Below are 25042 nucleotides of genomic sequence, written 5' to 3'. Positions count from 1 at the left end.
CAGACATTTATATAATGGGGTCTCTCAACACAGTTTCAGGTGAGTATTTGCCGTTTCATAATTCAACAGACGACTGCCGTCTTACTTTTAATGTTTATCCAATATTCCTAGTTTTCCACATTTTTTTTCTGTTTCAAGGATATTTATAGATCTTTTTTTACGAGAAGGGAGACAGCAATATATGAACAAACCACAAGGTTTGGACACTTCTGATATATGCATATAATACTTGAAATGCTTAAAAAATGATGCACATTGTTATGTATTTTTTCATCTGAACTGATGAATAATAGTGCGTAACAAGCTGAAGGACAAACCTAAAACTTCAGTTTTGGGGTCAGTGTTTTAGCTCAGTAGAGACAGTAATAGTTTGATTAGGTTGACACAATAATGTGACTTAAACCTATTTAAATGTCAAATCTAATTTGAATTTAAATGACTTCTCATTTACAAGTTGGACTATAATTTGGACAATATAGCAGCGTGTTTACAGGCACTGACATAATTGAGTTTTTGTGCATCTGGATAGTGCAACTGTGCTGGATTTTGACAGAAAAAAGCTAAATTGTTAAAAAAAAAAAGACAGGCAGCATAAGGAAGTCTGCCAGCTTTGGGCTATAATCTCAATGACAATATTTGTTATTGTTTGAGTGACTACAACATATTATTAGTAAGGCATACTGAGCCAAGACACGTTTCTTGTATTGTATCATGTGCAGCTGCTGAAAGTGAAAAGTTTAGAGGAGTAATTAGACCATCATTCCTTCAAATGAAAAAATCATTCAGTCAAAACAGAAAGTTTTCACAGGACTCTGCAGTCCTTTGAAAAAACTACTCCGCATGATTCAATAGCTTGTAATAATTCCTTTATTGCATTAACAATCCCTCACATCACTGCGGAGGAATTTTGGCCTGGCCCACTCTTTTTTTTTTTTTTTTTTACAAAACTAATTCAGTTTACTGCGGTTGGCAAACATGAATTCATGGATAGCTCTTTTAAGGTTTCCCCTTAGCACCTCAGTTAAGTTGAGTCCTGGACTTTGACTTTGCAACAACTTGATTCTTTTCTTTTTCAGCCATTATGGTGTAGATTTTCTAATATACTTGGGATCATTGTCCTGTTTCATGACCCAGCTTCAGTCAATCTTTAGCAGTCGGGCCGATGGTACATATGAGTCTCAGTTGCTTTGGTTGAACAGTTCATGATGGACTCATTGACTGCAAGAGGCCAAGGTCATGTGACTGCAGAACCAGTCCAAACCATCACTCCTCCACTACTGTGCTTGGTAGTTCATGCTGATGTGCTCTGTTTGACTTTGGCCAAACTTGATGTTGTGCATTATGGCCAAACATCTCCACTTTGGTCTAGTCGAGCTAAAAGACACTGTTCCAGCAGTGGTTTGCTCAGATGCAGCTTTGTAAATTTGAACTATGGATGTTTTTTTTGTGAGCTTCCCAACTTTTAATATTTTTCTTATTGCACAATCATGAGCAATCATGAACATTTAAAATGGTAACTGAGGCCCGCAGATTCTGAGATGTGGCTCTTGAGTTTTTTAAAGTTTGTCTGAGCATTGCATGATCCGACCTTGGGGTAATCTCTCAAGGACTGGGAAGATGCCGTTGTATTAATACTCACCTGAATGCTCCAGACCAGCAAACTGCCCAAACATCTGCTTTTATAGATCTAGTTGAATTTGATGGTGGTCAATATTTGATTAGCAGTATATGGCTACTACTTATCTACTTATCCTCCTAATTCCCACGGGAGCTGTAAGGGTGTACTTAGTTTTCCACAGGACGTGACTGTAAACGTAAATTGCTTTTGCACTTTTTACAAAAGAAAAGATTAAAGATGCTAAATGACAGGTTGATTTGGTGAATGAATGCTGGGTTAACTTTTATAACGGCTTTGAACAGCAACTTTTCCAAAAGAAGTATGCAAAACTGTCTGAAGTATGAGATAATTATAAAAATAACAGATGGTGCGAGTTATGGTCACTTGAGCACCAGCATTTCATTGTTCCTATGGATTGCTAATGAAGCATCTTCCACTTTGGTTTAAACAGAAATTGCAAACGCTGCAGGCTTAGAACATTTCTGTTAAACAGAATGTGCTTGGAGCATTTCCACTGGAAGACCGAGCACCTGTTGTCAATGGTGTTGTGTGATGAAATAATCTCTGAAAGTCTACTGTGGTATTCAAATCGGCAAGCCAAACAACTTAAAATAAACACACATTCAGGAATAATATGTGTTGAGCTTCATAATGTATAATCCAGTCACAAAAATGGAAGACATGGAGTATATATATATATACACAGGCATATGGCTAGATAAGTAAAGCCTTGTTTTTGCTGAACTCTATCACCTGAGACCAAATGAGCACATGTTTTTGTTTAAATCTGCAAAAGCCTATCACTTTTAAATATCATCCCTCCTTACACAAATCCAGCAGGGATAGACAAGAAATTATTTGATCAAGCTTGGCTTTCCCGAGCTAATTAGCAAGGTCTGGAAACAATATATAGTTATGCAGTGCAGCGCCTGAACAAAAACAAACGCACCTGCTTGCCAGAATCTAATGTGTCACCTGTTATTTCAGAGCAGGTATAGCAGTCAGTCACAGCACAATACTCTCCATAATTAGTCTCCGAAGAACAACAACAGATGGAAGGAGTGAAAGATGGAGAGAGTGAGAGAAAAGACAAAGACAGACAGGTGAACACAGATAGGATACATACAGCCTCTACATATAGTCTGATGCCCCACTGCAAACACAAATGACTTTTAATGTATAGGGTGCTGTATGCATATGTTCACTTTTGAATTCGCAGTCATGGAAACAGGTTTATTCAGATATAAGATATATACTTATATATCAAATTTAAAAGTTGAGATTATTTAAAACCTTAAGAAAATATGAAACGTACAAATGGACCAGATGCAATATTATGACTAGAGAGTGATCTCAATGGCTTTGAAAGAGGTGCTATTGATAAAAGATGTCTATTCAGCGCAGGCAGACACAGTTGTTGACCTCTGATGTGATGAAAGGTTTCTCAGTCACAGTCACTGAAAATGTTTTTAGAGTCTTACCGCACAAGTCAGCTCTGTGCTGTTGGGAGGACTTTTTTCCACTCACTCTCTTCAGAGATGTTAGTGCATGAAAACGCTTAAATACGTGGCTGCAAAAACCAGCCATCATTGCCTTAAATGTAATAATGACAGTATTGGCTCAGAAACAAACAAACAAAAAACCCTTATCGCCTGGGTTTTTATCACTTGGGGGTCAGAGCTGAGGAGTGTCCTCTATTTGCATTCACAGAGGGATTGAAAGTCTTCAGGGGACACATTTATATTCACAGCGATGTCTCAGTTTATACAACCCCTGTAAAAACAACCATATGTTGCACAGGGTGAGCCCAGTAAAACAGAGCTCGTTAACAAGTCCACACTCAAACACTCACGCACACGAGTTTTGTAGGTAAAATGTGTTTCTTCACAAAAACAGGAGACTTACACAGCCATGCAGCCCCGGCCACTTGCAAACAAAATGCACACATATACACAAATTTACACAATAAGTAAGCAGAAATAGTGACATTGAGCCACGTATAAACAGAGCAAAGTCATTTCACATGGTGACTAATTACTCAGTATGAAAAAGTCTGTTCCAGCCCTAAAGGTTGTTTTTAGAGCAACCATACAAAAAACAAACAAAGAAAAAAACAACCAAAAACCCAAAGGTGGAACTTTATTGCTTTATAAGCAAAATGCTTAATGTTAATTCAGGATTTTGCGCAGACTACAACAGACAGCCAAACTGTTGGGGGGGAGGGGTCTTCTTTCTTTTTGATAAAAATATAGCAGCAGCGTTTCAAATGTTTATATGATGCAATGTTCTTTTCTTTAATTCTACATGGAAAAACGCCAAACTCATTAGGCTCGAATGTGCAGAAGAAGCAGTAGACTGGGTTTGAGTTTGTGTGTTGGCAGTGAATACAGCGAAGCAGCAGCAGTATGGGGGAGCGACGCGAGTTATGAAGAAAAGATTTATCTCGTAGCTTAAAAATACAGTTTTTCATCAGCGGCATCAGTTGTGTACAGGCTCCTCCATAAATCACTGCCAACTATGTTTCAGACTATATTAGAAGAACGTACTGAAGAGGTGACACTGCATGTACATTGGAGCGATTTGAATTTGCCTCAAGTAAGCAACCTCTCTCACAATCCTCCTTACTTTTTGTGACCACGCCCTCCAGCCTGATGATGTTAGGGTGGTCAAACTGGCCCATGATAGATGCCTCACGCAGGAAGTCCCACCTCTGACGCTCAACATAGCCTCCCTTTAGTGTCTTTATCGCCACGGCAATCTCCTTCTTCCCTGGTGTTCTCAGACGGCCGCTGCACACTTCTCCAAATTCACCTGGAGAAAACACACACACACACACACACACACACACACACACACACACACACACACACACACACGGAGCTCAATAAACTCACTTGCATCTTCACTTCCTGACTACTTGCCTAAACCTAACTTTAAATGAAGTCTATCCAGATTTAATGATTTATGCAATGCAGACTTACTTTTTTAATGCCATATGAGTATATAAATACGCATAGACACACACATAAACACGATACGATGTATATCAGAAAGTGTCGCGGCATCAGCAGGTAATGCAGCATACCACCTGGGGGCAGTGTTGGCGTTCCCATTTAAACTTCAGCCTTATTAGCTTTGCTCTGATTAGGTTAACTTCATAACATTCTCTCTTTCACCTTCTAGAAAAAGCCTCAAGTCTATTCTTACATTTCCTTTTGTTCTCTAAACCTGTTAAAGTTTTAATATTCCAACAGCGTGTGTCAAGAAAATGACAGGGAGAAGCTGGCAGATGAAAAAGGCATCCTCTTTAGTATATACAAAGGAGAAAGAGAGAGGCGTTTAGAGTGGTAAAAACTGATAATCTTATATACACATTTAAAACTATTGTTATCCAAAACAACATGAAATGATACTCTTGTGATCACAGGAGAACATTGTGTCAGTGAGCAAGCGTATAAGAGTGTGTGCACGTCTGCGTGAGCATACCGGCTCCGATCACCCTCTCAATGCGGATCCTGGAGGGGTCGATCTCCTTGGTGAATTCGTGGACAGCCTGCGTGGGATCTTCGTATGTATCAGGATCCACGTAAGTCTTTATTCCTGGGAAAGGGACTGTGGACAAACACAGCGAGTAATCAATACAGTGAAGTGGCGTACATGCAGTTTGTTTTTTGTGGAGTTTACTGATGGTACGGCTGCAACTTCATTATGCATGCTTCAAATACTACACAATCAGTGGTACTTGTACCCCACGAGGTAGTTTTACATTCACTGAGGGAATGTGGAAAGGATGAACATAAACACACTCATGGGATTACTGATCTTTAGTTAAGTGTGGCAAAAACCAACCGCTATAATAAGCTGACTGCACAGGACCCAACATCCTTGTGTTATCGCTGAAAGCATGGAAAACAGTTTGCAAACACACAGATACGCTAAAGAGAAAATGAAAGAAATGATTGAAATATCCAGCTGCTGACAAAAACATAGTAAAAAAGCAGACAAACCCACATTCACACAGTCTACCTATCTTAGATAAATCGATAGGAGAAAGCTCTAAATTGTTTTTATTTTTTATATTATTCCATCAGCACTGGATCATAGGATGTTATATAAACAAATTCAACTCTCTCGAGACAAATGGCTTCAAACACATCCTCCCACTTCCATTTATTACGAGCTATGAGACAACGAGCACAAATCTTTGGCTAAATCCCCGCAGGGCAGCACACTGAGCACCGAACCCTCCTTTAACCGTGGCAGGCTTTTAGCCATTATTTAAAGCGACCCTTCACCCTGCCGAAGTGTCCTTGAGCAAGTCAGCGAGTCTTTAACAAGCTGCTGCTGGTCTGGCGCTGACCCTCGCCTCCCAGCGGAGAGCTCCCAGACAGAAGTTGTGCTTCTCCTTCAGGGATCGATAGAGTATCACAAAACAAAAAAACAACAACGAGTTGTCTTAGAGGCACGAATCGACACAAGCAAAATGCCAAGGACGCGGTTCCCCTTTCACAGCTTCTGCTCAGCATCTCACACTGTGCCGCTGAAACAGGACACAGGAGATATGCACTGTATTTCACAGCCGATTGTAGCTCTGTGGCCTCGATCCAACCGTCCTCTTTGAACAGTCCTCATTTCTCTTTGTCTTCTCTTCTCTTTCTGTACCTTTCAACCCTCATCTTCATTTGAGTCTCCCTTTTTTGTTTATCCTCTAGCAAATTTCCCTCACCTTGTCACCATCGTCTTCATTTTACTGCTCAACTCCCTTTCAAATCTCTCTCTCTCTCTCTCTCCAGTTTTCACTTCACAGCTCTCAATTCAATTTGTGATTTTCATGTCAGGAATGAAAAGTTGGGCATAAAAGATATAAAGCAACAGAAAAGTACTGGAGTGCAAAAGCTGACAGCTCAGAGATGCAGTTGTCATGTGTAACCAGATTAAGAAAAAAATAATATGAAATAATAAAAAAGCTCATAAAGCTCATGCTCATATTAATTGAAACTTAAGTGGACATAAGAAGGAAGACAACAGATGAAGGAAAGAAGAAGAAACAGACAGATGAAAGAGCATGCTAGTGGCTCTATTAAATAAATACACGTGACAAAAGCGGGTAGGCATTTTTGTATTCTGTAAAAGCTCATGGTGAAGTCGGTGCAAAATTCAATATGCAAAGGAACAAGAACAAATGGGAAATGATCCATACAGAAGTACGTGGTGCATGTTGAATGCAAAGTGAAGAGAGGTGGCTCTTAGCTCCCTACTATGGCTCTCAGACTCACTTCAGATTTATTCCCTGTTTACTGGCACCACGTTAAATTAAACATGTCACTTTCTAGACAAATATTTGGTCATTCAGACACAAGTAGTGTTAAAACCAGCTTCAAAAAGAGTTTGTTCCTTACTTAGAACTTATTTAGCAGATATTGCAAAGTCAGGCAATAGGCATAGAAAACAAAGGAAAAGGAGAGAGGCAGCTTGATTGATTTACCGTGCCCATTCTGATAATTCGCCCTTCTTTTATCCTCCGAGGTCATCTTGGCCTTGAAGTACCACTGACACCTGGAAAACACAGAGAATGACTGATTGAGTAAAAACTTTATCAGATGAGCAATAATGTGACTTTTATTGGGATAGTGGGGGGTATTGGGACTAACTACAGAGACATTTGAGGCATGTCATTAAATAAATCCTGAATTGATCCCTATGGGTGAATTCCACAAAAATAAAGATGAAGGCAGATGTCTAGCCTTCAGGGTAAAAAGGTTTTATTTGTACATGCAGTCTTCATGTTCTGGTGATCATTGAAATGAAAGTAAAAAATAAAAAAAAGAAGCCTGGATAAATACCCAGAATGCATTTCAAGATGGCTGCAGAGTGCTTTGTAAATACACTAGTCAGTGGAACTACTGGCGGCCATCTCTCTCTCCCATGTTATCACATACCGATGGCATCTTTACACTGTAACGCTTGAGTACCTCTTTGCCTTAATTTTCCCTCAAAGCCTGACAAAGCGCTCTGCTGGTGTCATCACAATTGGTTGACCCTGATAACCAATGACCCGTAACCGTGGTAACCACGGAGAGAAATTTGCATTTTAAACGTGCCTTACGTACTGAAAGCTTGTATGTGAACCTAAACCGTGATTTTGGGCTTAACGCTTTAACCAATCGTTTGATTTAAAGAATATTAAGAAGTAAACAGCAACAGAAGAGATGGCATCAAAAAAAATAAAGTAAAAATAAACGAGAATAAAAGGAAACAACAAGATGAGTTGCTCCCTTTTGTTTGTAGGCCTTTTATATCTTCATGTTGGGAATCCAAGTTATAAGGCTATCATTGTGTGGGGAAAATAAAGCCAAAGAGGTATCCCTTGCATTACATTACATCTAATCAGATGGGGTTCCTGACAAATCATGACTGGACAACAAGTAGAAAACCAAAAAGTGTGGATTTGTGTTACTTTTTTGATAAAACCATTAAAATGCTTCTCCGAGGATGATAAAGGATCATGCTACTCTAACACAATTACTTTTCATTTGTTTAAGTAAGGGATGCTTGCTTCTTTCAGCTGTTACATAATCTTGCTCTAACCAATTCTCATGTCTTTAGGCTACTCCCAAAATAGATTGTGGTATTGTTATCATTTTATAGTGCTCTCTGGATCATGCTGAATTACACATCCCTATCTACTTGTCACAATCACCATAAAGTTATGTGCTGCACAGTCTGGCCCTTATACACAGTTAAGCGTCTGCAAAAACAGCTTGATATAAACAACACAAGTCACGGAGCTCCGTGCGTAATGTTGGTGTTTTGAGTTCTTATGTGCAACTTTTTCAAGCAGCGAAAAACAACAAAAAATTCCCAAACAATTACTGACAACTTAAAATGATCGTTCCTGTCTCTCTACATACTCAAACATATGCGGAGATTGAAAGATGATCAGTTTTAGACTCTCTCCTCAACATTTCTGTTTAAAAACACTGCAGTGAGCGGGGTCAAACACCAGCACAATGAGGCAAAATTCTAGCTTATACAGCTGCCAACTAAAATAACCCCACAGCACCAGATTGCTTCATCATTGCAGCTTATCATTTGAAATAAATGTTCAGCGACATACGTAGTCTGGCTCTGAGTTAGGTTAGATTGTCTGCTGATAAAATAAAGATGGAGGTGGTTTCATCTCATTCAGGGGACTGGCTCTGCAGCTAAAAAATATAATGCAAGAGACACACATGCAATTCACAATTTGTGAGAAAATGCAAAGAAAAGTGACATCTGTTCAGTGAGAACTACACGCAATGACCCTTAACCAAAAGGAACAAAGAAAATTTAAAGTTTTCTCTACATTCGACTGTTGGAAATAAAAAACTACGTAAAATCTCTCTCGTCCTCCTGTGTGTGTGAGTGTGTTTGTGGGAGAGTTTATCTGGGCACTGACAGACTGAGAGACAGCCAACAACAGATAAAGAGCTGCTGCCAAGAAAGTCTGAAAAGCTGAGAGATTAGATGACAGCATCTGCAAAAGACCACAGATGACTTTATCCAAATAGATACTTGGATGTTACTCTGAAATCAAAAATCCAAAAAAACCACAAAGGAACTTTTTCCGAGTTATATTTATGGCAAAGTGCTGCATATGGACAGGTTTGAAAAAACTGCATGGTATTGAGGCACTGAGAGTGAAATGATGAATTGGTAACAAAGAAGGTTTGCTATAAAGCTATGCTTGAGAGAAAATAGTTTTGTGGTGCACTGAAAGATGGCTGCTGAGGGAGTTATGTCTTTGGCTTGCCAGTAAAACAATGTAATGCATGAAAATGTCATTAAGGGGTTAGAGTTAGTTCTGTAAGACTTTGCACAATGACATGATTTTTAATATTTTTCGCCTCTTTAAACCACCAAAGCAGATTCGAAATCATACAATCAAGAGATGATTGCAGGGCAGAATTTCAATGTGGGGTAATAAAACAACTGCATTAACTTTTTAGGAAATAATTTTAATACACAGCCCTCAGTTAGTAGCTCAGTTTGATGGCCAGATGAGGCCCATTTACTTACATTTCATGGCAGATAAAAGATCTGAAGTTAGTGCTGAACCATCAGAAACGTTCTCAGAAAGAATGCACTGAAAACCAAAGGCCCTGAAAGACCACATAAGATGACTAGTCCGCAGTCAAGCGGTACCTTCATGAATGGAAATACAGAGGGTTTAGAACAAGATACAAAGAGCTGGTTACAGTCAAGATTAGATTAAAACATCAATGCTCTGCCATGGGCATGTCCATGGCTACCAATGTAACCAGGTTCCTAGTGGTTACTGATAATTTGAGTGCTTATAGAAATAGCAGGATGAAATCTGAAGGGTACATGGCTATACTCTCTGCTCAGATTCAACTAACGGCAGATTCAACTGGTTGGACAGGATTTCACAGTGGAGGCATGGCATGGAGGAGAACACGTTCAACGGGCAAGTCAGTCACTTCATCCCAGTAAAACAGTGAATCCTTTTTAATCACTCGAGACAAAACTGAAGGGAGAGAGACCTACAAACAAGCAGCAACTGAAGTTGGCTGCAGTAAAGCATCAGAACAGCCATTAAAACAGCATCCAAACTGTCGAAGTACTGACTTTTTAACATTTAAATAGTTACATAAAACTATCTGTAAAGTTATAATTTAAAAATATCCAAGGGAGAATATAATAATTTGGGTAAAATCATCCCTTTTCTGAAGCATCTTATGCCGAAGCACCGTCGGCCATTAAAACGGCTCACTGTTATTTAAAAACGGAGTAATGGATTCATTTAAACATGGCACTGCTACCTGTGAAGCACGTGGTTGCGTGAGAGGTGGCACAGTGTGAGGGGAGCAGTGAGGTAAAAAATAGTTATATAAAAAATTAAAAGGTGCTTGGAGTTCTCTCAGAGGATGTATCACTGATGAATTTTAAAACACCTCTTGCAGTAGAGGGCTTAATTAATAGCCATATGCATGAGGGGCTCTTGGTCCCGCTGGTGTATCCCCTAATAAATTTTCTCATATTTCATCATTTATTAGAATATAGAACTCTATTGCCTGTTTCTTACAGTCACGCAGCATGCAAGAAGAGTAAAAGTGACAAAACTAGAGTCTCATGCTTATTAAAAGGTTGGTGTTTATTCAGATGTTATATTTATTAGCAAAGAGCATGTTTGAAAAGCTGAATTTGTTTATTTTTTATATTTCCCCGTATATTTTTGAAATGAAGAAAATGATGAATGAGCTTCATCAGGCTTTTGTTACAAAGACATTTGCTAGTTAGGTCAGTTCATTGTTGGGTTTGGTCTTTTCAAAGGATTTGCTAGCAATAAGAAAAATCTACAAATCTAAAAGGCTACTGTGAAAGCTCATCTTCCTTATTTTTCTGCCTTTTTCTTTGCTTCTTTTTAATACTAATTCAAATCACCATCAAAATGCAACTTTCATCCTTTTTTTCTTCCAGTAAATTTATCCTGGTAGCTTTTGCAAAAGCTCGCTGAAAAGCAAACAAAGCGACAAACAGTGCTGCAAAAATACCTCTGCGGAGCGAGGCAGAAAATTCACCATTGTTATCCTTTAAATGAGAAGCAGCAAAGTAGAAGAGCAGAGCCCAGAGACTTGACCCAAACCCCCAACAGAGACAGAACAGAAGCAGGAACAGAGAGCTCTCACAGTCACACTGTCACTTCGGAGGAGAGTCCTTGCTTCACTGTCACTGCTGTAGACTTGTCTGCCTCTCTCAGCCCTGCTCCTCCACACCACTGTGGTCCACGAGGGATGAAGTTGGTGGTGGTGAGTGACAGAGGTCTGCAGCTTGTCCTGATTCCAGCGGGACGTGATGGAACTGCATGTTTTTGGTTTTTTTCCACTGCTCTGGGACTTGTTCGAGCTTAAATATATACAACACAACTAAAATCACACGCTACTATTAACATAACAAGAATAAACAGATTCATAAGCTGGTTTTCCTTCAAGTTTGCGTACTATTCTTATTATTATGCAGTATAGTCATCACTTCCCCATTATGCCCAAGACAACAAAAGGCGGCAAAAGTCTTAATATACCAAAGAGTTTGATAAATAAGTCATAGAAAGACAGTAATTACAAACAGCTGCAGCCATTTAGTTCCACACAGACATCAAGGGAGAGATGGAAGGAGTACTGGGTAATTTTGCCTGAGTAAAAATGGACCAAAATAAAAGCAAAGAATTTAAAACATAGGCCTATGTTGAGTAAAGGCTACTATATTTAATGTATCTTTGTATATTTTAGCCTTCCAAGGTGAGCCACATTGGATATTCATGCCCCAGTCCTCAACAGTATACTATATTTCTTGTCTAAATTGACTAGTGATAAATTACAAATATACAATACTTCTTGATTACTTAAATTCATCAGGAATGAGAACAAAGTAAATCCTGCTTTTAGGAATTTTAAGTGACACAGATCAATTAAACAAACGCTTATATAGAATAATGAATAATAAAAATAATTGCCAAAAATACCGAGGTAAAACTCAGGGGAAAAAAAAAATTAGTTATCGCTAGAAATTTGCGAAAGTCTATTAAGGCTGTAAAAAACGACTAACATTTAAACCTGCAACATTAAATCAGATGAACTTCTTTAAAAGATCACCTCTAAGGAATTTCTTTACTGTCTCTACAGCTTTAATCCTCTTTTGGCTCATTTGTTTGACTTTATATATACTATCCTTGTTGTCCTGATAAATCTTTAAGAATAACATTCATACTGAATGCAAAAATCACGTGCTATAGAATCAAACTACCAATACATTTTTGCAGGGGCCAGTAAAAGCTACAAAATAAATTAATAACTAAATAAATAAAAATAATATCTGATATCTTTCAGTTGACCAGAAACATTTTGGTATATACAGTATATGGTAGCTGTCTTTGATGTTTTCACAAGATTTTATGCTACAAAAAAATAAAAAAAATAAGTACACTCCATGATTCAATGGTTTGTAGAACCAACCACCTTTAGCAGGAATAACGTATGTAAGGGTTTTGTGTATGATTTTATCAGTCTCACACATCATTGCGATGGAATTTTGACCCACTCTTATTTAGTTGCATCACTTCATTAAGGTTTGTGGGCCCATTTGTGGATGCACAGCTCCACCACAGCATTTCAACTTTGCAACACTGTAAATGATTTTTTCCTCAGCCACGCTGTTGTAGATTTGCTTTAACTGTTGAAGAGATTATGTCATATTTGGCTCTAGAATATTTGGTACAGAGTGAAAGTTCATGGTTGACTGCAAGGTGCTCATATACTGTGGCTGCAAAACAAGCCCAAACCATCACCTCTCCAACACCGTGCTTAATAACTGGTATGAAACGTTTGTCCTTACATGATGTGTTTCCACCAGTTGTGGCACTGGATGGCAGACATTTCCACTTTGGTCTCATCTGTACTCCCATACGGAAAAGAAATAGTAAAAACTTATATGTGATTACTCATGAAAGTGGCCACTTTCATGAGTAAATCATATAAGGCTTACATGATTTACTCATGAAAGTGGCCACTTTCGCATTACTTTCATACATTGTTTTAGTAAGTATCCAAAACATACAAGTTTCATTATATAATTTTTCAAGGGATCTTATATCTGTTTTCACACTTATATGCTTTTCATACAAGTTTCACACAAGACAGATACAAACTTTATAAGATTTATATATATATCTTTTCCATATGGGCTTGTTCAGATGCAACTTTTTAAACCTAAGCTGCAGTGCCACCACGCTCAATTTAAAGAAAGCTTTCTCCTAGCGACGCTTCCAACCACGTCAAACTTATTCAGTCTTTTTCTAATTGTACTGTCAAATATTTCTGCAATCTGACAGATGTAGCTCTTAGCTTTTTTGCAGTTACTTTGAGCATTACACGGTCTGATCTGACCTTGGGTTGAATGTGCTGAGATATCAACTCTTGGGAAGACTGGGGCATTGTGTTACTACACACCTGAATGCTCCAGACCTGCAAACTGTCAAATCGACTGCTTTAACAGAGGTGGTCACACTTATCCTATACTTGCTCCTATCCAGTATTACTGTATGTATATACAGCCATATGAAATACAAATCAAGTTCACACTGCTACGTATTGAACTGAGGAAACATCAAGAACAAAAAAAACTTTATTTGGCTAGCAGACAGGAGCTGCAGTCAGATATTCTGTAGGCCTATGTTGATTCCACGTGACACCAATTTGTAGCAGACAGACATGATAAATTGTTTGAATAACATTATTGATTATTGCAGTTTTAAGAAACAGGAGAAGTTGATGTCTTCCTCATGGCTGGCTTTTTTTTTTCTCCACAGCTTCAGCTGGATCAGCAGCCACATGAATTATGCAGGAGACTTCTTCTTCTTCTTCTTTTTTTAATAATACATTTTTTCTGTATGAAATGTGATGTGAGGTAGAGGTGCTGCCTCAGTAACTATTCTAATCAACAAAAACAACCTCCCCAGAATGACAGAGAGGCCAGGCTAACTGAAAGGATAATGCAGGCTGTGACTGAATAAGTTTGGGGTGAAAACGCAGACAGTGCAGTAGAGGAGAAAGTGTTGGCGCTTGCTTCCGCAAGTGTGTGTGGGTTCATGTGATCACATATGAGCCTTCTTCTCTTTGAAGACTTAACATAATCCGGGTTGCCAGATTAGAGCAGGTGTCAGAGGGCTGTGAGCCACCGGTTGCCAGACTGGGTTTCGGCTAAGTGAAGTCTGTGGGATCCTGGACACTGATAGACAGAGCAGATAACTGTAACAGTGGCAGAGAGGACAAGAAGGGGATTTGGAAAGCTACTGTTGACCTCTGCTGATGAGGTCAAGCTGTTCATTAAAGAAATCGTGGCATGTGCCTTTATCAGTCTTTTCCAGTCCTGTCCTCTGATCCCCTTTATCCGCCTATCCTTCTGTCTCACCGGCTTTCATGTTGTAAGGAGGCCACACACACACACACAATACCGGCTATCACACACAAAGACCTTGGCTTCTTCCACTGTTCTCTGCCCTGTCGAACATTGTTAGAGTACATATTCACACACGCATATTCAAAAGCACTTTACCCACCCACACACCTCAGTAAAACAACCTTGCTTAGAGCCCTAATCAAAGCATCAGTGTAATTCAAACCACTCCTCTCTTACCCTAACATCCCTCACAGTCACCTCACTGCAGTACACCGCTCTGCTGCAGAGGCTACAAAGGGCACAAAAGGAAGGATGGATTAAAGAAAATATGAAGAAAATGATTAAAAAACATTGCAGCAGTGTAGTGCAAAACTCTTCAACTAGGCTACATCTGTGTAATCATGACACCTTCATTCTCATAGAAGCTCCCACTCTTCAAATCTAGCATAAGCAGAAAGCAAACATAGATGTAAATTTAGTAAGCTTTTAGGCCAGCCAGGTGTTAAACAGTCATCATACAGCAAGTCCTCTACAACCTTACATCTATGAGAGGCGTATGACTGAAAGCTCCCATCTTTTCCAGGCAGCTGAAGTACGTTTGGAGCTTTTTTGAAACTGAAAGAGAGTGAAAGTTCCTCCTACACAGGGCAGCGGGACTGCAGATATGATAGCTTGTGATGGAGTCAAAAAACACTCCAACTGCTGTTGTGACTGCTATTAGACAAATTCAGGTAAAAAAAGTCTTCTTGTACTACAATTCAAAAACTCTTGCACCTAGTTTGTGCGTGCCATCTTAAACAAAGTACCCTCCTACAAACATAGATCACATAGAACTACCAAAATCCAAAATATGCTTTAAATGTCAGCTGTTAAACTTGGACTTTGCGGACTTTTGCATTTAAATGAAACCAACAATAAAGGTGTTCACTGCACATCTAACATAAAAAAAAGAAAATATAAAATAATATCTGTGAAGTTCATGGTTGCAGTCCTCTGGCAACCGGGATGAAGAGTTCAAGTACAAGTTGCAGTTTCTAAAAGTTCCAATAATTTTTCCCAGTCAAAATGAATTTGAAGCACAGCGGAAACACGTCCATGTCTTTGATCTGAATTAAAGCTTTCTGATGAAACTATGAGTGTAAGAGATTGAGAAATGCATTAGAAAATATCAGGTCAAAGGTCAGGTTTAGATAATAAAAACGTCCTGGGTCCACACATTCCATCCAGAGGCTTTAAAGGCATTTAAAGCATGTGCTTCTAAAGCTGGGTAGAAGCTAAGGACAATAATGTTAAGGAAACTAAAAACACCACCTGCATGTTAAATCCGCTCACATTGACTTCTGAGTCAGTGCTGAGTGAATTAAGCAATTATGGTGTGTGTTTTGTTTTGTCTTTGCACTTTGTTAAATCTTCATAAACTATTGGGTCACATACTATTGGGTCCTGAGGGGTTACTTAATCTCAAACATAAAGACCCTGCACACCACCGCTATACCCACACGTGTCATTTATTTTTCAAAAATAAATAAATCACTTGGATATCCGGAGACCAATAACGCCAGGTATCTAATTCATTGTCAGCCCCATTAAAAGGAATTGCAGGAAATCTTTGATGAAAATCATTAACTTGGAGTATTTTGATTGAGCTCGCGTCCAAAGACATCAAACACTTTATATGGAACAGACATTTTTGTCCACTGAACCCAAATCCTTCCTAATGTCAAATGCCTTCTTGGTGGGACACTAGTCAGCTGCAGTAATGTGAGAGGTATATTGTAGTATACATTTACACTACATATGCTCAGGGTGTTATGGCTCACACCCTCCGCACACCAGATCTCTGCTGATCTAGAAAGCTAAGTATAGGTGTGGCTCATGTTATATTACTTGAATGGAAAAGTGCCCATTAATACCAGTCCCTGTAGGCTTGGGGTGCTTTGGCTCAGGAGTGTCTGAGTTGTGAACCACAGCCCACCAAGCCGGTTGGTTGTCTACAAATGGAAATGTTGGTGGTTCGATCCTCGGGTTTTCTAGTTTATGTAATGAAGGATCATTGGCCAAGATATTGCATCCACTTTGTGCCTGTCATAGTAGGGAAGTGCTTAAGGCATTGAATACAGCACTTGTGAATGAGACTTTTAGTTAGAAGTACTTTGTTTATTTAGCTAGAGTAGAAAGGTGTTATATAAAAAGTATCAGTCTACTTAAGAGAAACAGTCAAATGCATCTTTACATATTAAAAACTGTGTAATTGTGTGAAAGATAATCAGTTTATCAGGCAATTGGTGACAAATGCATAAAAAAACAAGGTGCAAAAGATGAGATTTGCAGCCTTAGAAACATTGTACTTCTCTTTATACCTGTATTTTTGCATTTGTTATTTCTGTGATTTTTCACACAGATAACCCACTGGAACAGTATCAATGTCTCTCTGCAGAGATATTCTGACGATGTGTGTTGTTCGGCATATTTTAAATGATATCTCATCTTCCTCCCTCTATGACAGTCCGCCTTTTACTTCAATTCAGTCTGACTGTGAACACTTTTGATTTCCAATCTGATCGGACAGCGTGTCTTAATAATTCAATCTGGGAGCCTATATCACTGCTACCAGCAAATGTGACTGAGAAAATCTTCACCATCTTTAAAACTAAAATACAAAAATACATTTTTTAAACAGTTATTTTGCTGTCAAGGTGTCAGAATCTTAATAATGCACTCTTGCTTAGCTTGCTTCATTTCCACCTCCTATTTTGGACAAAACAGGTCATCAATGTTGTAGATGTTTTAAATCCAAATTCAAATTTTGGTATTTGTCTTTAGAACTCTGTGGGTGTTGTAAATTATCCAGACTCTGTGTGTTACCAAAGATTATTTCTTAGAAAAATAATAGCTGTCTTGATCTGTTCTTTATTTGATTTAATTAATTTGTATCAATGGAGATCAATCCATTGTTTTACTACCAGGAGCTATTATATTGTTGTCATTTGCATGTGAATGGAACCACAGGTTCGTATTGTTGGATTACTATAAATATTATCAAAAGACGCAAAACTCCTTTTTAAAAATGGTTTCCATAAATGTTTGCGAAATCAACATCAATATTAAATATATTGCAAACAGAAGATTAATTTGTGATGTTGAATATTTCACTTTTTGTGAGCAATTCTACTTATTTTTTTTGATCAGTATCTTCATAGTGAAACTGAAAATTATTTAGCTTCCAAATCTAGCTTCTGAAATAGAGTCTTGAAAGTGTTGTTGCTTTTCTTTTCTGTCTTGCAGAGTTACACACCTGTGCATCTGCCCACATAGTATACTTGAATGTGCATCTTTAACGTTAGGGCAGACTAATGATTTACCTTTTTTCCTTCTTCCTTTGCATGTGTGTCTGTCTGTGTTTCTTTTTCCTCAAATATATTTGGTGCTTTGATTGAATTATTAGGTTACCTAATGTAATGTGATAAATTGGCAAAACTGATTAGAAATTTAGTTTGTTCAAAAACTCCTCATTATCAATTTAATACATAATTGAAACTAAAAATTGCTTAATTATTTAAATCACTATAAAGGCAAAACCTTCTACACAAATTCACATTTTGTTCTTAAAATAAGTGCGCACAAACGATATATAACCCTATAATTCGTTGATATGTCCTTCCCTTCCCTGGGTTTTAGTGGTATTCTGTGTCCAAAGGTAATTGCTGAAGCAAATGTAGTGAAAGGCTGTGCCAATGCCCTGTGGAAATATTGAGCACATACATTACTGTAAGGAATTTTGAAGCTTACAGTTATACTTAAATGGATCATTACAGTCATACTTAAATGAATCATTACAGTCATACTTAAATGGATCAGAGCCGTCCCTAACAGTATTAGCTGCACTTGTACTTTTCCTGTCATGACAAGCCAAATTGTCTGCTGTTAAAGACGCCTGGTTACCTTTCGACATACTTCACTAACGGTAACAAGTGAAATATTCCTCCTCCTTAACTATTTGTAGGCTGAATCCTGTAGCCTGAAGCCTGAGATGACATTTTGTAAATGTTCAGATCACTTAGGGCTCTGCGCATCAACATATAAAAATATCAAAGATGTGAAAATGTTTTTGCACCTAAATGTTTCAAATCATTAAACAAATTTGAATATTAGACAAACAGAATTGGTCCTAGCACAGAACCCTGTGGAACTCCATAATTAACCTTAGTGTGTAAAGAGGACTCTCTATTTACATGAACAAATTGTAGTCTATTAAATATATATGACGGATAAATAGGGCACAAACCATGACTTTGGTCAGCGCACTTATCAAAACTCCCCACTTGCCACCGTGGACATTGTTGCTGCAAAACTTTACACGAACGTCTTTTGGGGCTTCTACACTGCACTGATATCTGCACAATGAAACCAAATAATCTAACCAATAGGAAGAATGAATTATGTGATTACCATATCTACCTTTGAAGCACAGACAACACCACCCAACTAAAGTGATATTTCCACTTAATGCACAGACAAGAGTGGTTGTCAGTTGAAACTAACCATGCAGTGAAATATTCACTCTGAGTAAAACCAGGATAAGTATATCCATCTTACCTTCCAGTGATGAGGAGGAAGAGAGTGAGGATGACAAGAAGAGTAAAACCACCAACCGCTGCTGTGACGATCACTAACACCTGGCCTTGATCAGAAGCCATGTTGGAGGCTGAAGGTAAAAGAAATAGTAGGAAAGAAAATGAGATGAGAAGGAAAATATGTAGCTGGGCAGAGACATTATGTGGGGAAGAGTAAAATAACATCATCATGTTAGAAACATGGAAAGCGGAGTAAGAGCACTTAAAAAAGATAAAAATAAACATGGACAAATCAGAGGGAAGTGAGAGGATTTCAGCAAAACAATCATTCAACATCATCTTCATTATTTCTTATCATCAGTGTAGTATGCATAGACCATGTAAGCTCTCTTGATAGGTAGATATTAGGAGACATGTTTGATCTGCTCTTCATAATGCAAGAAAACCCTCAGTTAACTTTCACACGGGAATGATTCATTTGCCTGCTGCTGTTTAATTAATATTATTCATTCATGAAATTGTGATTTAGTCCATGAACATTTGGTTAAATTGGACCCATTTGATATTCATGATTTTCCCTTTTCTGTGTCTTGTCACAAGGCTAACGAATCCCAGATAATTGAAAGATGATTGCTATTACCAAACTTATTTCTATAATATTTCATGCTTAATGAATATGAATTGGAGATCTGGGTGCGTGGTCGCTAGCCCAAAGAGCGAGCCTCATGTGGGTTAATACATTAAGTGCGTGTGTGTGAATAGAGCCAAGAGCACATATGTGAACGGAGGTTGTCGAGAATATGTGTGTTTTGGTTGATAAAAATAATTACAGTCTATTTAGGGGATGGTAGAGTGAAAGTGGTCACATGACACAAGGCAATTTTCCTAGTCCTAAGCTTCACATCACTAACTAAACAGATGTGTTGGACTGATGCTGCTGTAATGAGGTGTGCACAGGGAGAGAGGGGTGGCAGAGGAGGGGATGAAAAATGCAAGGTGAGGAAAGGGATGACAGAAGTGACAGACAGATACACAGACGGATGGAAAACCTATTGCGGTGACAGTAACTGACAGGCAGACAGACAGACTGACACAGAAGGAGAAAGCAACAGGGGCCAAAACTGCTTTTTTTTTTCTTTCAGATAAAAGGCCAGGCAGTACAAAGGCTTGGCCAAGCACTCTCTGATCCACAGATAAAGCAAAGCTCTGCAGCTTTGGAAGGGAGAGGGCCACTATGAAGCCAAATCACCCCTCAACAATACCTGACCCAACATAAAAGGGCATCTGGACCTTTGTATTTTATGAGTAGACTTGCAATAAAGCACCTACTCACACATACACACTGGGAGAATACATTGATTCAGAGTACACCAAACATCAAGGCTGTTTTGTCAGACTCCCCTGTTGATTGTATTCAGTTTTTCGATCGCCGTTGCAAGTGACATTCTGACCTTTTAGGCATTCAGGGGTTGTGGTTTCAACCTATATGAAATTCACACTGCAGAGATGCCAAATGTTCACATTGTAGTTAAATCCATGTCTACTCCATCGTGTGTTTTCTATCCAGGTGTAGTGGCCCTGTGTTTGGGATCACTGTCATTTTGAAAAATGAAGCCACTGCCAATCAGATGGTTTCCAGATGGTATTCCACGGTGGATCAAAATTTGATTCACTTTATTTTTCTGTGCTTATTATTTCATCAATTTGAACAATTTAACAAAATCACGACAGAGCCTTCTCTGTGTTTTATAGATGGCTGTAGACATTCACTGTTATCTCTCTGATGACCTCCTCTGTGCATAATGATGATGATTTTCAGTCCCCTTCTTGTGTAAGTTAGCATACCTTAGCTAGTCTCCTCAGTTTCTTTTTCTTAAGACTGGCTTCTTGAGAGCCAGCCTTTTACTGAGACCATTTTTGATGAGGCTTTAGTGATCAATAGATGGATCAAGGAGATGTTGCACAGCATGCTGAGATATGCCAAGTTTTTAGCTAGTAGCTCTTAGGGAAACACCTCTCAAGACTCAAGACTTTTGCACCGCACTGTATATACATAGGAAATAAGAAGGCATTTAAAGATTGAGTATTGTAAAGAGATTTTGCTGCTGTTATTCCACGTTTAAACACAAAAATCAAACTTGACCTGGAACTATAATAACTGTAACTACAGGCTGATTGGAGGGGAAAAGAATATAATATATTTATAAAGCAACAACAAAAAATGCTCATGTTGTTGTACTGAACTGACAAATAAAAACTGTACTTCTGACACCAACATTTCCGATAGATATAACTGTGCCTAATTGGGAACCAGGCGACTTCTAATTAGTAGCTGTGAGATATGAAAGTGGTGGTGTTATGTGTGGAAACTTGAAGGTGGTCTCACATCCAGGTTTATTGTTTGCTGTGGCGCCTCTGATGTAGGCTGCCTTAGGTGCTGCTTGAGGCTACATGAACTACACTTGAACCTGAGCTGCTGGTTGCAACTAGCATCTTGAATCGCCGACTTACCGTCTTGAAGATGAGCAAAAACAACACATTATTTAGAGTTGAAAATATATTTTTCAATATTAAACCTGATTTTCTCAGACTGAATGACAAATTATTATTGTCATGAAAAAACCCTATTTTTTGGCCTTACTGCAGTACAACAAATAAGTACTGTAGATTGTCTGAGGTACTTACAGTCTCCTGTAGTTTCGTATTCATATTTAGGAGAGTAGGAGCTGTATCCGGCAGCTGTTCGGGTGCGCACGCTGAAGACGTACCAAGTTGCTGGTTTTAAACCCGAGACAATCACACTGGGGGCTTTGGTGCGTGTCGATGAGTAGCTCAGCAGCTCGTGTTCCTGTGGGGCAGAACAGAGGGATGATCAAAAGTCTCAGCATTGCGGAGAATATTTTGACCAAGTTTTAAAAGATACATTTGTCATTGATATTTTTTCAAGCAGTGACAAATACTACCTTCCAGCCACATTGTAGTGATGGAGAGCTTGTAAGCTCTTTTGATCACTTTTAGGAACAAATATTACAGGCAGTAAATCATTCGTATGACACATTTGTACTGCTGAGATGTTCTACAAAGTTGCCTTTTCTTGTTAAATTAATGTTGTGAGCTTAATAATTCACCGGAAACATGACATATTCCTCTTGAGAAGTGATATATCTGCCCTTTGAATCATATGCTGAGTATTTTAGTACCTTCTCATAATATTTGACCTCGTAATCAATGATCGGGAGTGCTGTCTGTTCAGGTTGCTGCCAGGAGAGTGCAATGCTGTTTGGAGAAGCCCAGTCCTTCTTTAAAGCCCCGACCGGAGACGGACCTGGTTTGCAAACACACAGACAGGTATCATTTTCAGTATGTTTACCCTCTTGGCATTGTTGAGAAACTGCTGCTGAAGACACTACATGCTATTGTACACAAAGTGCACAAAGAGTGTGTAACTATGAAGTGCAATGTGCCAAGACTCAGCAGCAGAAAATAATTTAATTAGCAAGCTTACTCTTTCACATGAATCACCATTCCCCTCCAATAAGTCTGTATTTCTAACAGTCCAATCTAGAATTTTGTTTTCTGTGCGGTCTCTTTGTGTGGTATATTTGAGAGCTATTTAGCCAGAATTACATACGATTTTATAGACTGTATTATCTATAGCCATAAAATCACATTAAAGAATTAAAGAATCAGCTAAACAAACAATAGAATTAAGCAGACCATTGAGGTATTCTTGATGTCTTTACTGTGTTTTTGTTCTCACCTGGATTGTTTATTCATACACCGAACTAATGACTGAAATCATAATGGACTACACCAGAAATAAGTAAGTAATGCACAGAGTAAGTACACAAAAGTTTTGTTTTTCGGGAGCCCATACTTTTAAAAGTACTGATTCACATCAGCAACAGCTGTAGTTTATTCCAGTAAACAAGAATCTCGCTGAAACATCAAAGAACTGTCACATTCCCTAGAAAATCTTGGGGAACTGGGGAAGTAACAGTGAACACATCCGGAGTGAAAAAGTAAACAAGGCAAAAACTGAAAAAGAGCTTAATTTCTTTAATTAATAATTAAGTGTATAAGGCACTTTAGCTGCCTTAAAGGAAGAAATACTACAAAAACCTAGAAGTTAGTCAAAAGAATAATAGGTCAAAAATGTTAAATGATCAAAACACTCTCTGCTCCACTGAGCAGTAAACAATCACAAGCACACAGCTCAGACAGTAAAGAGAGTAACACTCTGATACTCAGGTGCTCCCATCCTGACCTTAACTACTCCTAGGCCTAATTACTGAATGGAGTCAGCTGAACAGGGCAGTACCTAAGGCAAGGACGAGAACAAAACACAGGCTGTATCCCCTTTACGTCACAGCGGCGCGCCGAAGGCTGTCCCAATTCAAAGGCTGCTCGAAATGCGGCCCTGAAATGCGTCCTTCATTTCCCTGAATTTTTAAGCTTGTGGCAGTGTAGACTTCGTGGCCCAACATATCCCAGAATGCATAGCGCAGCGGTGGGTGTGGATAATTTTGCCGAAAAAAAAACGGCAGATGAGGGGCGCCCGAAGAGTAAACTTTAAGTAAGTACTGAATATAATGTCACTTATTTATGTGCAAATGTTTAATAACGAAGAACATTAAACATTACTGTTGGCCACATGTCGGCAAAGTTATGTGACATTAGTGACGTTTGTACTAACTTGGTTTTAAAGCCTTTACTTTAAAATATACGCCGTTCAATAGCTGAGCTTAATCAGAGAATGATCAAAGCTCATGTAGAAACAAACAAACAAATGAACAAAAGATTTTCTCCTTCATTTCTGTCAATCAAAGCTGTATGACACGTTTCCAGTTGTTAGTATTATGGTTGCTAGGCAACCTGGACAGCGCAACGGAGGCTAGACCGTCCCATTTCACAAGCCTCGCACTTCCGGCCTTAGCGGTCTTTGAGTACGCGGCCCTTGAGGATCGTTGAGGCTGCGTACTTTAAGGCTGCAGACCCTGAATTGGGATACAGCCACACTCACAGACTCAGCAACCATCAGAGGTGATAAACACTACAGTTCCTTGAATGGCCACCAAAGGCTGACTCCAAGGGTCTGCTCCCATCTCATAACACTGAGAGAGCAGAAATAAACGTTTATGGGCTGGCACCAACCCCCCCCCCAAAAAAACAAACAAAAAAAAACAACCAACAACTAGTCACCAGCCCACCATGGTATTATAGGAAAAGGCATAAAGCCTTTATAATAAACTTAAACCTACACCACATTCCCTATTCTGGTATTCTAAATAGTACTTAGCAAAAATATAAAACAACCTAATTTATAATTACATATACCCAGTGTTGGGGAGTAACGGAATACATGTACCGCCGTTACGTATTTAAAATACAAAATATGAGTAACTGTACAGGGAGTGCAGAATTATTAGGCAAGTTGTATTTTTGAGGAATAATTTTATTATTGAACAACAACCATGTTCTCAATGAACCCAAAAAACTCATTAATATCAAAGCTGAATGTTTGTGGAAGTAGTTTTTAGTTTGTTTTTAGTTTTAGCTATTTTAGGGGGATATCTGTGTGTGCAGGTGACTATTACTGTGCATAATTATTAGGCAACTTAACAAAAAACAAATATATACCCATTTCAATTATTTATTTTTACCAGTGAAACCAATATAACATCTCCACATTCACAAATATACATTTCTGACATTCAAAAACAAAACAAAAACAAATCAGCGACCAATATAGCCACCTTTCTTTGCAAGGACACTCAAAAGCCTGCCATCCATGGATTCTGTCAGTGTTTTGATCTGTTCACCATCAACATTGCGTGCAGCAGCAACCACAGCCTCCCAGACACTGTTCAGAGAGGTGTACTGTTTTCCCTCCTTG

At 38.6% G+C, this 25042-nt stretch overlaps 1 protein-coding gene across 2 annotated transcripts in view; it reads right to left on the bottom strand.

Moving 5' to 3' along the window:
• Positions 1-25042, bottom strand: part of LOC147311795 (ephrin type-A receptor 6-like) — a 182440-nt gene that overhangs the window by 11383 nt on the left and 146015 nt on the right. For both annotated transcript variants that reach the window (XM_086267658.1, XM_086267657.1), the window contains 6 exons: positions 22347-22471; positions 21832-21994; positions 19169-19277; positions 7104-7174; positions 5105-5230; positions 4244-4429 (listed from right to left, as the gene is read on the bottom strand). In XM_086267658.1, coding sequence (XP_086123784.1) covers positions 4244-4429; positions 5105-5230; positions 7104-7174; positions 19169-19277; positions 21832-21994; positions 22347-22471 — 780 coding nt within the window. The remainder of the gene's footprint in view (positions 1-4243; positions 4430-5104; positions 5231-7103; positions 7175-19168; positions 19278-21831; positions 21995-22346; positions 22472-25042) is intronic.

This window comes from Aulonocara sp. 'chitande type north' Nkhata Bay, linkage group LG16 (assembly GCF_057382095.1).
Source record: "Aulonocara sp. 'chitande type north' Nkhata Bay isolate Kocher_YH1m ecotype deep benthic linkage group LG16, A_spYH_male_GT1.1, whole genome shotgun sequence".
Taxonomy (NCBI): domain Eukaryota; kingdom Metazoa; phylum Chordata; class Actinopteri; order Cichliformes; family Cichlidae; genus Aulonocara; species Aulonocara sp. 'chitande type north' Nkhata Bay.
Note: the sequence above shows the minus strand (reverse complement) of the source record. Positions and strands in the feature narration are given on the sequence as shown.